The sequence below is a fragment of the Prinia subflava genome, chromosome 7 (assembly GCF_021018805.1).
Source record: "Prinia subflava isolate CZ2003 ecotype Zambia chromosome 7, Cam_Psub_1.2, whole genome shotgun sequence".
In the NCBI taxonomy this organism is placed as follows: Eukaryota; Metazoa; Chordata; class Aves; order Passeriformes; family Cisticolidae; genus Prinia; species Prinia subflava.
In genome coordinates, this window is record NC_086253.1 from 6,556,620 (window position 1) to 6,574,071 (window position 17,452).

Sequence of the window (17,452 nt, forward strand, 5' to 3'; positions counted from 1 at the left end):
GTTAAGTCCTCAGCTTCTTTTGTGCCTATTTCTCAGTAGACACTGTACTGCTCATGTTCTTTCTCAGCTTGCTAAACTCAGAGAGTCTCTCAGTTCAGGAAAGTAGTTTCTCTGCTTTGCAGCATTTACTGTGTACTAAGCATGTAATGTGATTAAGGTTATCATAGGAAAATTTAGAGCATCAAACTATTTCACAGAGATGAACTACCTATGACAGTTCTTGTGAACTAGGTAGACTTTGTGAATAAACAGGGGCTGAAATATCAAATACATTATTCAGATCCAGAAAGGAGTCCATGGCCTGTTTATGTAGATAAACAGCAGAGCTCTATGATCCCAATTTCTGTTGGCTGTGATGAAATGAAATGAAATAACTGTGTAGCTTGACATGAAAATAAGTGCTTTGGGTCAGAGTCCAGACTAGAGTCTGGTTTGGATTTACCAAATTGTAATAATTTCATCTGGACTTAGCGCCTTGAGCTAAATTGTGTAGCCTCATTTAGCCATGAGTGTGTTGTAGACTTTGCCTTCATTGTGCAAATGAAGCTATATCAAGATTAATCTGGTTCATCATCTTAACACCTCCTGATGTGCCACACCAGTCAAAAATGCCAACTCTGAATGAAAAGTACTGAAAGACTGTCTTGTCAGAGGCTTTTGTCTCCAGTGAAATATGTGTGTTACCTTTATGCAACCAGCTATGAAGGAATCCAGACATCTGCTGTCATTCCTGCCATTTGCTTGACAGGACTTCATTTGCTGCACCTCTGCATGGAATATTGGTTGCTATATTTCTTGTAAGATATAAAAGACATTCAAGCCTTGATTTTCGTGTGTGTGTGTGAATGTGCATGTGTGTGTGTATAGAGTGATACTGTTACCACTTAGGAGAGTGGCCAATGCTATCTTTATGCTTATATAGCATGTTTAGAACTAATACCTATATTAATTTGAAAGCTATTAAATTCCATTGCTTAAAAGGCAAAAAGATAGAAAGCACAATACTCTCAAAATGAAGCAATGCAGACTGAGTTGACTTAAAAAACAATATATAAATATTCCTCGGGTTTCTCTCCAGTAGAAAATAACCAAATTTAGTGTTAGTGGTGAGTTATTTTAAATTTATAACCAGAACATAGAGAGCTTTGTACAGCAGAAGGAAACTGCATAAATTATATTTTATTCATGTGTCAGATGACTTTATTGAAACGTAAAAACGTGGCAAATTGGGAGTCTGGTAGAACAATATAAACAGAATCTCTAAGGCCATGGTTATTAAAGCCCCATCTGTCAAATATTTACATGACAGCACACATCTCCTCTTGAACTGAGCATTGCTGCCTATGTTAGGTATTGTGACTTTGTCCAGGTGTCCTTGGAGCTGCAGTTCTTGCCATGCCAAAGTTTTGCTGTCTTCTGAATCTCTAAAGCCAAGAGAAATAGTGACAGCCTGTCTGTCCTTCAGAGCCCTGGCTCCCCTGTCCTGCCAAAGCTTTACAGGTGACATTTGTTGGCACATGGGAGCAGCAAGTGCTGGACCTGCCCGTGTGTGGAGGTGAACACCCCTGGCAGTGCAGGGGAGTGTTCAGTGAGCAGAGGGAGAAGGTGAATCAAGTGCCTGAGTGCAGAGGGTCTCATGTGGGTTGGTTTGTGTGTGCCATCTCTGTGTCTGGATAAGGTGGCAGTTCTGTGATGCACTCTGAGGTAGCTGTATCCTTAAAGGTGAATTGTTTGTGTACTTGCTCATTTCAGCTGTCGTTATGATGCTGCACCACAGCAAGCCATTCTTTCAGGGAAAGAGGGGATTTATTTAATTAGCAAATATAAAACGGTGATGGGGACTTGGCAAATTGGCTGGGGACTTGGGCTTGCCCATTCTCCTGGGACTTTTTGCATTTCTTCGTGCTCAGTCTCCACGCGTCTGTGGTCACTGATTTCCCCCTTTTCATCTGTTCTAGTCTGTGCTTTGTTTCTGTTCTGTCTGGGAACAGAGGGAGTAAAGGCTTTACCCATCCTCAAACTGAGATCAAGAAAGTTGATAAAGGGAAGGGTTTTAGCGAGACAATGAGACTGGAGATTTATTGCTGTGAACTCTACTATAACTCTCAATCCCACAGAGGTTTAAATTGCCACTTTAAAGAGGGAAGGTCCTGGGATACCTTACCATGGCCATGTGTCATTGCTGCTCTTTTTTAGCTGATCAGTTGTACATGGATATGGCTGAAATGCAAATAATTCTATGTATCTGGAGTAATTCTTGATGCTGCAGTTTAATATGAATATACCAGCAGTGTAGTTTGATGTAAATTGCACTGAGAGCAAGAAGTTGGTGGTTACCTGGCCTGATTCCACAGAAGAAATATTTGCTGGGTTCACAAGGTGTGTGCTTTTGGCAATCCTTGTTATTACATCCATACTTTCCGTTGTTTCTCATTTAATTTTCCATATCACAGAGCACAAGCCTCCAAGGCAGGAGCCCTTGGCAATCAGAGCCTGTTACACAGTTAGCACAAGTTACTTTCTCTGAAGTTCTTTTTTACCTTTATCTTTACTGAAAAATGGAAAAGTCAAACTGCTTTGCAAACCACAGGAGAACTTTCTGGAGGTTTAGGGAACTTCTCCTATACAAAGTCACTTGAAGGAAAGCACAGAACTTTATACAGTGAGACACTTTGACTTAAAATGCTTTATAGTGACAGGAGCTATAACAACTTTCTTCTTTTCTCCTCCATGAAAGTGAAGAACACAAACCATCAGAGAGTCTTAATTACAAGGAGGGCCATCATTTCTCTGTGACACACCCTGCCAGCACGAGTAGCCTGTATTTTGTTCTTGCCTCTCAGGAGCTGTGGGAGGAGAGGAAAAAGAAAAACTAAGTTAATTATCCTTTGACTGTCTAGAAACAAATCCTTTGCAGCAGATTTTATAATTATTAATGCAACCCAGTTGCCCAGTCCACACATTCCCCATTCCCACACCTGTGGGATGAGCAGTCAAGGCATTTCTTACGAGCTGTTACTTTTTCAAATGGATGGAGGACGGACAAAAAAATTACAGGCTGCCTGTATTGGTTAAAGGCAAATGAGTTTTTGTGTGCTTACACAGGTTATGTTCACTGAGTTAAATCCTGTTTGGGGTGTCAGTCACGTTTCTGACAGGAAATGCATTTCCAGGGTATAAACATTTTGAGGCTTTTGAAATTCAATTTTCTGTGAATCTGGGTTTTGGCTGAAGAGGATGGGAACTGTAAAAAGGCTTTTATTTCACGGCACCAGGATTCTCGGGCATGGCCTTTTCTCTCCGAGTGCCTGCTCGGGATAATCCCAGTGCCCAGTAGAGGGAGTGCAAACTGCATGCTCCATATTTTTCTCTGTGCTACCTTGATCCGGGGCCAGCCATCTGCTCAGTCTGTGTTTTCAGGTAAACTTACTGTAACAGCAACATCCCAGAGACACTTCAAGTTATTTCTTGACTCTAGGAATTATTGTAAAAGTACAGTTGTAATTATTGGCTTAGATTGGTGCTTAAATAGACACTGCTGTTTCCAGACTTTTGATTCTTTTGCAGGAATAATTTATAATCAGATTGTTCTTAATTTTTTTTTTTGCTGATTAGAAATAGATTTGTTTCTCAATGTCTTCTTCCTTTTCTTACAGTACTGGATTTTAATTTTTTTCTTGTTTAATGTCTGATTTGCTGCTGCTTAGATGTAAATGGTCTTGCAGTTTTAGAGAGGAGGAGCGTGTATTGTATTTTAAATCATGCACACTACCTTTCACTTACATCCTTTCCATAAGGAATTACCCATTAAGAATGCTTGAAATCCTGACATTGTTGATACAAATGTAGCTCATTAGCTGGATTTTGGACACTCAAAGTATGCTTATTTCTTATGTAATTACCTTGGGAAGCCATGGAAGGTTTAGTACTTAGGTTATTTAAAACTTGGGAGAATCCAGAAGGAAAGCTGATGTGAGAAACATCCCATTCATGTGTCTGTCAGCAGAGGGATCATTTAACAGACCTGTTACACTTTGAATTTTACATTTCAAATTACATTAACAACCAGGGATATATAGTTTTTCATTAATTGTATTCATTACTTTTTGTTTCACCTTTCCTTATCTTCTGTCAAATCTAAGCATGTGCTTGGATCTTGATTTATTCGTATACTTAATTTTATCCATGTGAAACATCTGGTTGAACTCGATAATGCCATTAATAATTAGATTTGGAGGAGCCTGTCCTTATGTTGTCCAGAACTGCTACTCAAACATCACTATAATACAAGTGGTATTTTTTCAGAAAGAGTAATGTCAGAAAATTGTTACAAATTTACAATTTAAGTATTTGCTGCTAATTATTTAGTCCTAAAATACATGAAAATGTTAAAAATTTAATATGTTATAAATTAAGCCAAGAGTTCTGCCAATCACTTGGTTACAAGACTTGCTGGGGTTTTTTTCCCCATGTCTTCAACTGCAGTTTGGCATTTTAGCAAATAATGAGTTATTTCTACCTAATCATTTTGTAGCTTTATAACCAGCTCTTTTCAAGTTGTGTCTTTTTGTTGTTGGTGCTTGCTGTGGAAGAAAAAAAAAGCTGCACTTGAAGTTTAGATTTCTTCTTCTGTAGCTGTAGAGAATCCAGTCCTGCTGACAGCTTTCTGTACCAGCTTCCTGTACTCACATCCTTACAGTTTTTCCTTCTTGTTCATTTTAGAGAAGTTGTTTCTGGGGGTTAGGTAATTGTCCTCAGTGATTCTTCACAGTCCCTGAAACAACATTTCCTAAAACATGCTCAGACCATGCAGCAAGAGACACCTTTGTAGAGAAATCTTTTCCCCAGGTGTTGCTTTTTAACAAAAACCCCAACTCTTAACCAAAAGTTGCCCTTTGAAAACTGGCAGCATTTCATTTTAAGATTAAAATGGTAACTTGATGTTGATTGTTAGTATGTTTTCTATAGAGAAATATAGGAATATTTGATAGCTACATCAGCATTACACCTAAAGATGTTCTTTACTAGATTTTGTATATTGTTAGCATGCAATGTAGTTGGAATAAATAATAAAATTTATTAATATTTATGTGGACAAATTGGTAGCCCAGGCAACATTTACATATTTTGGGGTTTTTTGTCAAGGTAATATTTATCAAAAAAGCCAGGTCAACCATAACTGTAAAAGTAAACATAGAATATTAAATAGGTCATACAAATACTTAATGCTCCCTCTCCCCTCCTCCCTATTTTAATTGGTGCTATTTTTATTGTCATGTTTGTCACGTTATTATTGTTTCTGTTAAAACATTTCTTTTGTAATCATTTTTCAACTAAAAGAGCTTTCCATTTTTTAAAGTTTTATTAGGCTGAAGGACTGATATAAAACAAAACACTGTAAAATTAGCCCTGAGAACAGCACTCCCTTGTTAAAGTGTCTGATCAGCTGGGTGATGGTTTGGTTTTGTTTCTTCCTGAGAGCTGAATGTTGCTGTGGTGTGTTTTATGCTTTGCCCTGCCCCTGCCATGAAGTTATTAAAAATATCTTGTTATGCAGATTTAGCCATGAATTCTTGGGGTTGTTGCTGTGTCGACCTCTGATCCCCATCTGATTCGCAGGTCGCACAATGCAATTTGGAGCTCTTCTAATAGAGTGTAAAATAAAGTAGGATGTCTCCATCATCAAGTTAACCCTTATGTTAAGTATTTAAGTTTTTCAGGCCGAAGGGTCATCTCCCTTGATTCATCTATGCATACTGAGCAGTGTGTGCTCTGTAAGTAGGAGAGACAAATTTGCTTCCTGCTTTTTATCCATCCTACCTTATGAGGGGAAATAGTATATTGAAATGAATTTTTTTTGTGAGGTTCATAGAGCTATATTGCTAAATATGTGTTTATAAAAATGGAAAAGAAAATTTTTAGGCTTGAAGCATATATTAATGCATTTAAATTTAGCTGATAAGCAATATGAAAGTAAATATGTTCACATCTAAAGAATCTTTGTACCTGAAATCCACAATGAGAAATACATGTAAGGGTTTGTGTATCTTGCAGAAAATAATTTGTTTACCTGTCTGTAATAAATTAGGTTTATTTAATTGAGATATATATATACCTGTTATTGTTAGACTTGGAAACCTTCACTAGTTTAACTAAAACTGCTACATCTCCCCTGAATGTGATACTTATTTTATGAAAAATGTGGATTGTGCAAGAGAACTTGGCCTTTTTGATGTACCTGCTTAAGGATTAAGATGATTTATGCAACCACGTACTGTCTGTTTTGGTGGATGGTAGGAGCTCAAGTAGTGAGGTAGGAAAATACATCTGAGGACACATCCTGAGTGGTTATTGCTAAAGAAATACTAAACTTGCCTTGCAATATCTTATTGAGGTAATAATTTTGTGCAATGTACCAGTTTTCTAGGCTGCCTTTTTTTTTTTTTTTTGCTGTGCTCTGAAAGCATCCTGTGAAGGCACACGCTGATCCACTGGCTCTGTTGGACACAGCAGTGTTTTCTGAAAGGATTCTTGAGGATGCAGAGTCTTTTGAACTGGTTTTTGAGCTTGCCCCTCCAGGACTGTGAGAATCCTGACAGCCTCTTGCTTTAGGGAAAAACTGGTTCATCAGGTATTTGTTATATTGCTAAAGCAATTTGGAACAAGGTGTGTTCATTCTCCAGTGTACTTCTGCTGAGTGTTGGGCTGGAACCCTTTAAGCGTTTCTAACTCCTGGAAATTAGGAAATCATGTGAAAAGTGCATTCCTAAATAAAAGCCAGCCTGGCCAAGATGCTGATGTGCTGTTGAGCAACTACACATGGAATGAATGGTGATACTTTTACGGGTGAACATAAAATGTGCTTTGCCTGGACCACATATCTAATTTGCAGTCATCGGGGTTTGGATTTATGTTCATCTCACAAAGTGAAGGGGAGGGAGAGTGTGTGGGAGGTTCTTATAAATACAGCTCTGTTGGTAGTTTTGTGTTTTCCTGGTGTTGCACTTGAGAAAACTTGATCATGGTTCTAAAATCTGTCCAAATGCCAGCATTTATTTCCGTGTCACTCTGTGTTGGATGATATAAAAGAATGGAAAAGTAGGAATGTGCCTTTACATTTAAGATACACTGTTTGACTATTCAATTTCTATTAACTGGCACTGAAGATTTTTACCCTGTTTTCTTACACAGAATATATCCAAATTTCATTTAACATGACTGAAGTATGTTTTGTGTTGCTGTTGAATAAAAAATGCATGTGCTTAAGGTTGCCCCTCTAACTAGGTTCTACAGCAATAAATATTCTGGTTCCCTAACCAAAACCTTCTAGAAAAATATTTAGTTGGCTTTGAGTAGATGCACATGAGATATTGGCATGGTGGAATAATTTGCAAGATCTTTCAGTGAGGGTATTAGCATATAAATAGCAGATGCAATGACGACCATCACAGCTGAGTACATTTAATTTTTAGTTTATAAGATAGAATGGGTTTTTAAATGCATAGCCATCAAGCCTGCTGAAAGACAAATGAAGTTTAGAGTTCACTTGTCTGAGGATGCCTTACATCATTTTTTTTTTAGAAAAGGGAAACAGGCACGCATAAAACTGAACAAAAGTGATTTCTTGGGTGAAAAGTAATTGAGATTGCAAACCAAGTTAATTAGACCATGCAAAATTTATTTAATGGGCCCAGCTGTAGTTTGCAAGTGGTGTTTTAGTGAGTAGATATGACTTCTCCATGTGCTATCTTTTCTCTTCCTTCTTTTTCTAAAATAATTAGTAGTGGCTGTACATCTAGTCCCATAAACTGATTGCATTGTATATTTCAGTAATTTTATTGCTTGCTTTAATTATAATTGCAGAGACTCGGTTTTTTAAATCCTCCTAACAGAATGTAGCAGTCAATTTGTATAAAAGTGAGAACAGGATCAAGGGTTTTTCTTCCCATCTTCCCAAGTGTTGTGTGGTGAGTGGAGGCTTTTCCCATTTATTACTGGTTGGGATGGATGAACAAGGCTTTAACTGGGGCTCTGCTTGCACTGAGCTGCACTAACAGATGGAGGCTGTTGGAGCATTGACTGCAAAGTAAAAAACAATTGCATTTCTACTGGCATCCAGTGTTTTTTCCAGGTTTTTTTGATAATGCAGAGTAATAAGAAAACATCTGTTTTTTCACTTTTTTTTAATGAGTTAGGGAGGAAATGGTTGGATTGCACTTTTCTAGTTGGAATAGTCAGCACTATTTTAAGTTTTTTCACTGAAAGTTTTTTCACCATTTTCAGTGAAAAATCATGAGAGTTGTGAAGATGTTCTAAGGGATTACAGTGAAAATAATGCATGTATGTTTTCTGTCTTTTTTTAAACCATATTCTCATATGTAAATAACTCCAGCTCAAGAATCTGAAAATTGCCTAGCTAAATTCCATTTCTTTTCTCAGGAATATAGATATCTACTCAGTGAGAAACCAACAACCAACACACAATTTTGCAAACACATCATTCCATGACTTAGAGAAATAAATACAAAAATAAATACCAGCATTTTAGAGCAGATTAGCAGGCTAAAAATTCCCTTCCCCTTGGAACTTGAAGAGCAGTGATGGTGCAAGCAGCCCCTGATTCTGGGGATCTGGTCTCCCTTCAGGTGGACCCTTCTCTAGTGACAGAGAGGGGGTCGTTCACCCTCCATCTCTGACAAGACTGTGAGAGTGAATTTCCTCATATCACCTGATAATTAGAATGGATTTGAAACCAGGAGCTTTTTTCTCACATTCTTTGACAGGCGATTGAGAAACAAGCAGTTGTGTGACTACCTATCTTCGAGGTATTTAATCTTGTACACTACAAGAAAAGCTTTACATTGTGGTATTTATCACTTGCTCTTATACTTCCCTTCAGACATGGCACACTAGAAATTTCATATTGCTTGTTTTTATCTTAGTCTCCTTTTTCATGGTTGCATGTTCCCTAATCCCTTGTTCCTAAAAGGATTATAATTTACTTAATGGGCCACTTAAAACTATTGTCTTAAATATTTATTTCTTGTGATTTAATGGTGGCTTGTTTATTTTAATTTTTTTAATTGACTAAAAAAGTTTACCTATAGTAGAAACATAGGTAGGAGGTGGTTGAGCTTTCCAACTACATCTGTGGAAGTTGATTTTGGAGCTGTCTTCAAGCTTGAAAAGTGGAACTTTAAAAAAACCAAACATACTTTTCAAACTACTAATGTTGTCTGTGAGCCCTCCCACTTTCTCTAGCAAGGAAATGGAACAAACCAACATAAATGGGATGGTTCTGATAAAGTACCACTGGAAAGAAGTAAATTGAGATATAACTACCTGCTATTACTGTGCAACTTCCTGAATTTCCAACAGTGACAACTTTAATATTTTAAAGTAAAAAGATAACTTATTTATCTTGTTAAGAATTTTATCAAGATAAAGACTTTATGCCTGTTTGAAGAGAAAAGAGGGCTTAATTCCTGATAGTTAGCTAAGCAGTTAATTTTTTTTACAGGAAATCTAAATTTAATAGAAGACCCCAGGGAAATTCAAGGGTGTGAACAATACGCATAATATTTTATGAAAATGACCCCCATATTTAAAATCTGGCATTATATGTTATGCATTGTAGCACCAAGTCCACATCTACCTTTTAGAAAATTAAAACACATAAATTCTGTTTAGTGTTTGATATGTGCTGCACTAGCTGAAAGCCATAATGCCCCTAAAACCTTGGGTTGCTTTTCACCTTTCATAAATTCCTGGGTAGATTCTATACAAAAAATAATTTTCAGCTCCGTGGCTCATTGTTATTCAAAGTTGATTGATTGTCGTCATTTACTCAGTGAGGAAGTTAAGTGCTCCTGTCATTTCTGAAGAGTATAATTGGGACGTTTCACAGGTCAGCGGCAGTGACAGGTTTCCCTTTTGATTAGTGTTAGACTGATAACAAAAATTACAGTTTCCTATGATTAATGTTTTCTATAGTACTCGAATGCACACTTCATGGATTGTACCTAAACAAAGTGAATTTGCATCTGATTATGTCTTTTCTCTGTCAGGCTTTTCACGTGCTTTAAAGTTTTAGATCATGCAGGTAATGCAGCAAAGTTGCTTCCAGTGCAGTTTTCGAGTGGATTAGTGAAGTCCTCTGAATTTTAGTATATTACCATACAGAGAGATATGTGCCTCGAGTGATATGAGCAAATTAGGTGAAATTTCAATTAAAGATAGTACTCTGCTTTCCCTCTAGTCCTCTCAGATATGACATGCAAGGAAGTCCTGGTATTATATCCCTGCTATTTTAGGTATAATCTGGCAATTTAAGTTAAATGATGAAGCTGGATTGAGTTTTTTCCTGTTGCTAGTTTGACATGATTTCTCTGTTCTTTAAACCTGTTGCTGTTTATTTGTTTACAGACTGAGTAAAAACTAGGGAAATACACTGAATTTACTTTCCCTGTTTTATGATGTGAAAGTTAGTCAGTTTGTACATTAGGGCACAAAGTTGTAGACTAAGATCATCTATGGCAAGTTTTATCTTGGTGAAATCTTTTTTTTAATAGCTAGGTAAGAAATGGAACCTAAGTATGAGAATTATGATGATGTCCTGCTTGTAGCTAGAGAAATACTGGAGGTTATTTGCTGGTGGTTCCTTCCAAATTTAAATTGTTCCTAATAGATGAAAAGGAAATGACAACACCAGCAGAACTTCAAAACCAAAATACGAACCAGCTAACTTCTCTTGAATCTCTAGCCTTCAGATGTGCAGTAGAAAATAGGATTTTTTTTTTCAAGGGCCATTAGGAATGTCTTCTAAAAGTTGTAGTTTTCAGAGAGATGTTCTGCTTTCAAATCTAGTGGCATTGGGAGTTTGTGTTTGATCCTTTCTTTGGTTAGAAATCTATTTTGGTTTCTACTGAGGAGGTCAGGCTCAGTATGCATCCGTTGTGGCTGGGCCAGGTATGGCCTGGATTGCTGCTTTCCTTTAGATCAGGAAAAATTATTGCAGTTGGAAACAAAAAGTAAACCCAGGGTGCAGGATCCACCAGCAGAGCCTGAATGTTGGCAGCTCTCAAGGGAGGGATAATTGGGCTGAGACTGCGTTGGGGTCCTTACCTGTCTTGGGCAGCAGGGTGCTCTCAAACATGACTGCCTTGAGACTTTCTTTTAAAATGAAGGCTAATTAGGTGTTCCCTTGTAAGAATGCAATAGTAAATCAGCTCGTCATCAGGACAGTAAATCTGATTTTTTCCTCTTCATTTTCAATGGAACTGCATCTTTCTTAGATCAAAGTAACTTTTGAAACAAAGGGAAGAGTCTTACTTCTGACTTCTACCACCCATTCATTATGTACTAACTTGTATCTGTACATTAATAGCAATTAACATTCTTTGTTAGAAATTAATACAGCTAACAAATAATTATGGCCAAAAAGAAGTACTGATATTTTAAAAAAATATATTATTTCTTTTAATTTTTTTACTGCATTTAATAATCCAAATCAGCTGCTAGATTTTTGGCTTCAGAATATATGTATGATTTAAAGGAACTCAGCTGTGACACAAGATTAGAGTAGTGAATTAGATTGGGAAAATTCTGCTGCAGGCAAAACCTGCAGTATCCTCTGGTTGCTTGTAACCATGAGTAGTTGGTGTGAATATTAACAGAAGCCAGGTGCACTAATAGAAGTAAAGAACACAGCTGAAAATAGTGAAAATTGTGCTATTCCTTATCATTGCTTTGGGTTGCTGCAATGAAGAAGTCCTAAGGCTGGATTTACTGGATACCTTTTACTATTTCCTTGTAAAAGCACATGGCAAACATACAATAAAGTGCTAATTATGTTGTTGGGAGCGAGGTGACTCTGAACATGGGCAAAGGAAATAAAGCTTAAAGTCTCCATCATTGCTGCCTCTTTAGTGTAGTTAGCATTTCCTTTTTTAAAGCTCTGATCATATAGGCCATGTCTGGTGACACAAATTCTTTTAGCTTACGTGCAATTTAGAAATAAAAATCATTTTCAGGTATGGAACAAGCTTAGAAAAAGCATAGATTTATGACACATATACAGCAGTTGCTAGCTAAAATTGTATATAAGAAGCCACTTATGTGGATAAATTACACTGGTTAGTTGGAACTCCATTTGGTTTTTTTCACCTGCTCATAGATCCTCAATTTCAGACTGCAAGGCAGACCAAGTACACATCTAAGAAAATCCTGTTTTGTTGACCTTAACCAGAGTAGTGTGTCCTCCCTGGTGGTATAAATGGTTGGGATGTATCAAATCAGTTAAGAAATGAATGTACCAAATTATTATTAGGAGCTGTTGTGAAGAAACACACTGAACCACATACAGATCTGAATATTCTTATTTGGGTCACTATTAGCTTGTCCATCATCAACTTCCTCTCCTGTTTGCCTGCTCTCATTTTGAGCCCTTGAACAATTTGTGATACCATTTAACATGCCACAGATTATTTGGGTAAATGCTAAATGAGCGAAATCATCCAAATGAGAAGAGGTTAGACTGTAATTTGCTCATTAAGTCAAAATCTTGATGTTATTTTAAGATTTTTTGGTCTTATTTTATAGCTTCACGCTTTCTCGGACTTCACCAACTGCATGTGTTCTAATGGATAAAAGGGGCTTTAAAGAAGCCCTTAGGATAGAGTATGGCTTTAGAGATAAAATGTTAAGCAGATAAAATGTTAAGGCCTAATCTTAGATAAAGATTAAATACATATTTAGGGAAATACTTTTGACATAGAGAAGTCTCAGTAGGGCTATCAGGATGTCTGCAAAATATTTTCAATGTGAGGGGAAATGAAAAACTGTCTTCATATTAAAATAAAGAGAAAATAACCCCAACAAAAATACCTCTGTAGATGAAAGGCTCGGATGATGATGATGACGATGATGAGGATGAAGATGAATTTGTGGAGGTCCCTGAGAAGGAAGGTTATGAGCCCCACATTCCAGACCACCTGCGGAAGGAATACGGTGAGTTTGGCCAGCTGTGACAAGCTTTAGCCCTGCATGTTACTGCTGCACTAAGGTAAATAAACAGCTTTTCTGAAGTAATAAAGTGATCAGTGGTGTGGGTAATCTCTGCCTGCTCTGAGGAAGTCATTACACGGACACCAGAGCAGTCATTGGCTCTGGATAAACAAATACTTTTAGGAGCAAGAGCAACTGAGATGAGCACTTCTTTCATTCCATCATCTTGCACGGGAGTTCAGAGCCAGAAGAACACCCTGTGTGCTTGTAAGTGTGCAGAGCACATGCTGGGAGTGGAGGGATTGCAAGGGAGAGTTGGCAACGAGCCTGGATATTACAAATACTGGTGCCAGTCTGGTGAGCTGGGATGAAGGTGCTGTTCCATCCCTTAGGAGCTGGACATCTCAGCCACTTCCCCTCATAGAATGGTCAAGTCAGAGCTCTGCAGGGTGGCTCTTTTTGTTTAGGTATTGCTGTCAGAGGATGTTAAATGCAGCTCAGTCTTTAAGTGCTGAATTACAGCCACGGAGCACATACCAGATGGCAAACTGTAATTTTGCTTTCTTATTAAAAGTAGGTAATTTTTAAATGAAGCTATACTTCCTATATATTCCTATGAAATTGAGAGTGGTGTTACAGAGGAAAGTTCATCTTAATTCAACTTCAGTGCATTGCTGCTTGTCCTGTGTACCTCTTGCTTAGTAAGTCTGCAGCTTTACCCCTGTGTCACTCAGTGTATTTGAGGACTCCCAAGATTTCAGTACATTGTAGGGAAGGGTAGCTGCCATCCAAAAGCTCTAAGTTAAAATCCTGTAAGAAGTGTCCTGCTCCAACACTTGTCCATGAGTATTTGTGTAAGACTGGTGCTTTGCTGTGGCTTTTTCAATCCTGTTGATGCTTGTTTTTCCCATTTCTGCAGTTTACCTCATAAAAGTCAGGCTGCAGCTCCCACCTGGAGCACATGTTTTCCTAACATGAAAAAGTTCTGTTTATACGTGCCAGATTCTACTGAAAGTGAAATGTGTTCACCTCTTCCCTTTTATCCCATCTTCCTCATGGACACACTTCTTTTTAAATATAAAGCATCTTTCCAACCTTTGTATCACACTAACACAATACTTGGCTGTTATTTGAATTCCTTCTTGTGGGAAAGGATAAAAGAAGAAGCTATCTACTCAGGGATATTTTAAAAATCTGTATAAAATGGATTAAGAAATTCCCAGTCTGTATTTAAACTATTGCTGATAGGAAAATACATTACAGTGAAGAAGTCAAGCAATCAGAAAATAAAACCTCTTTCTCCTTTTGTATACCTGAGGTTATGTAGGAGCTAATGGTCACACTTAGATGTTCTTTATCTGATGTGTTTGTTAAAAATAACATTTTGAAAGAAATTAATCATTCCTGATGCTTCTGAAGACATTCAGCTTTATTTACTGCCATTTAAAGCTGTTATGTAAGTTCCTAGTTTAGGAAATGGTCTGAAAATAACTCAGAATTCCTGAAAAATCACAGCTTAGAAAATGAAAGTCTGCATGAGTGGAATGTTCTAACTGGAGCATTAAACCTTCCATGTAAAATAAAATCCCAGTGTTACATGGAAGGTGTGAATGGTTAAAAGCTTTTTTTTTTTTTCTTTTTGTTGTTACTTTTCCTGAACAAGCCAGATTAACTTGCTACAGTAAACCGGAAAACAAAGCTGTAAAACATGACTGTGGAAATGGATTGAAACGTGACATGTAAATTATTGATTTAAATGTCACTTTATTCCCTTCCACTTCTCTCACAAAAATGTATCCTACCAACAAGGTAAATTTTGTGGTTCTCCTGAGAGCTGAAAAACTTGTTAAAAATGAAGATTTATTTATTTAGAAAGACATGTTCTATGCATAAGTATATAGGCACATGCAGTTGTATTATCTGTGTGTTTATGTGATTAATAACCACAAAATTGGTGACAATATTAAATACAGAAGTTGAATTGAGTATGGGTGCAGTTTGGGTGGAGGTAGAATTGCACAAGTCAATTTGAATCTTGATGTAAAAAATGAAATGTAAATTTGTTAAAAGAATTTAGGTGATTAGATAATTGAAGTGTGAAGATATAACCCATTAGAGGTGTCATGCCAAATTAGCATTACCAGAATTTTAATGACCTCCCATTTGTATAATCCTTATTTACACTTTCATCTGATGTCTGCAGCTGATAAGAGGCCATCCCTCCTGTGGGACCACAGGGTCATTTAAAAGACACCGTGGTGCTGAGGAAGAATATTTGGCTGAAAAAGAAACAACACTGAAAATAATTTTTATATTATTGCTCAGATCTCTCTCTAGGCACTGATGTTGCTGATACCACCTGCCCTTGTATGGCTGGTATTGCTAAGCCCTGGAAAATGGAGCCATTATTCATTTTAGGGAAAACTTTAGGGAGAAATAAAATCTTGTTTCCACTGGAGAATTTCCACATTCCAGCCTTTGCTGGTCAGCTGTTGGTTCCATTGGTGGAAAGCCTTAGGGTGGATGAGGTAAGGGATGGAACTGTGCAGCCCCTGACATTGTTCTTGTCCCATAGAACAGAATTTTTGGCTGATGCCAAAGGATGAGAGATTCCCTCCTGCCCTTGGTGGTCTTGACCTAGCTTGCAGCTGAGCTCTGAACCACATGGGAAGTGATTTGTTTTGAGGGATGTGCTTTTCCACATAAAGTGGAACAGTGCTCAGCTCTAGTTCAAAGCAAGCACCCACTTTAGCTGGTAATTCTTGTCTCTGTCTTAATGCAAGCATTACTTACCCCTGCAAAAATGCTGTGAGGACAGGGGAGTGCTGTTGCTGTTTTACAGGAGGTGACACGAGGAAGGAGTCTGACTTGGGACTGTTAGCATGGAAGCAGTTTGTTGGTTATCAAGTTTCATCTTTATCCAAAATTATATTAGGAATAACTGTGCAGTCACAAACTATTATTTCTACTCTTAATAAGATTATTTCTCTTGTATTTGAGCCTTAAGCTGAATGTTTTTAGGTCGCTCATAGCTACTTTACTGGTTCACATTGCATCTTAGAGTCTGCATGAAATTTCTTTCATATGGGAATCAAAGCTACAGTTCTAAAATCCCAAGGGCTAGTTCTGTCCATTTCTGAAGTTCTTCCCTCTTTTCCTCACAATGTGATGTGCTTTTTTTGGGTTAGATGTCCCCAGACTGTCTTTCATAATCTGATGTTATCTCAGTCATACTTTTATGTGTTTTAAGTAGCTGCTGTTGAATCCTTAAACACAAACACATGTACTGGCTAGATGGAAATTAAAAATTATACCTAAGCATTTTCCTTCCTTACTGCAGTGATTTCTCAGTCTGTCTGGGTCTAGATTTTTTGATTTATCTGGTCTTTGTACCTCAGGAACTTCTGAGGGAATTCTCCCTACATGTGAAGGATGTGGAGAAACAGCTTAGTGGAGACCACAGCAGAGACAAACCTGCAGACTCCAGAGTGTGTGGAGCACCATTATCAGGGGCTGAATTTGAGACTTAGAATTACATTGTCTAAGCTATAAGGCTTATACCAGACTTTTATAAGGGGTAAAAGCATATTATGTTTTACAGGGAGAATGTTAGACAGAATTACTTATTTACCTCTTTGAAATTCAGGTTCTTTTTTCCTAAATTTGGAAAATGCAGGTAACACACAGTTGTGTTTCTCAGCCTGACAAGCCTGGTATCTAGAATAAGTTTTCTATTAACATTACTATGAATCCTTTAAAAAAATCAGATGTAGTTGTTACATGATATAAATAGCATGTGTTGATTTAATATCCAGCACTGAAGTTAAAACCTCAAACCAGAATTTTCATAATCAAATGTGTGTGGTGTCCATTTCTCTTAGGATATACAACTCTAGAAGTATTTAATTACAAATTTACAAATGAGATTGCCTGGTTATATTAGTGTGTTTTGATATACCTGTATATGCACAAACATAAGTCCTATATGGAATCACAGAATCATTGTTGAGATTGGAAAAAACCTCTAAAATCAAGTCCAACCTTTGACTGAGTACCACCATGCCCACTAAACCACAGAGTTGCCACATCTACTCATTTTTTGAATACTTTCAGGTATGGTGACCCCAGCTCTTCCCCAGGGAGCCTCTTCCAATGTTTAACTGCTCTTTCAGTGAAGAAATACTTCCTAATATCCAACCTGAACCTCCTGCAGCACAGCTTGAACCCACAGAGACATAGCTACACTTAGGATGATAAATGAGTAAAACTGTCATGCAGTATTTGGAATGAAAACTAACTTTTCACATTTATGAAAAAATATGATTATCCCTTCCAGCAAAATGCTTCAACATCCATGTAGAAGTATGGACTGTAGATATTTCTTCTGATTTGTCCTGATCAGCTGATCATGGAAACTTTCCTCATTCTCAGGAGAGGTCCTTCTGTG

At 37.4% G+C, this 17,452-nt stretch overlaps 1 protein-coding gene across 1 annotated transcript in view; it reads left to right on the plus strand.

Annotated features, from left to right (window-relative positions):
- The window catches only part of UVSSA (UV stimulated scaffold protein A), a 44,969-nt gene that overhangs the window by 7,895 nt on the left and 19,622 nt on the right, over positions 1-17,452 (plus strand). Inside the window, exon 7 of the mRNA XM_063401457.1 lies at positions 12,894-13,008. Coding sequence (XP_063257527.1) covers positions 12,894-13,008 — 115 coding nt within the window. The remainder of the gene's footprint in view (positions 1-12,893; positions 13,009-17,452) is intronic.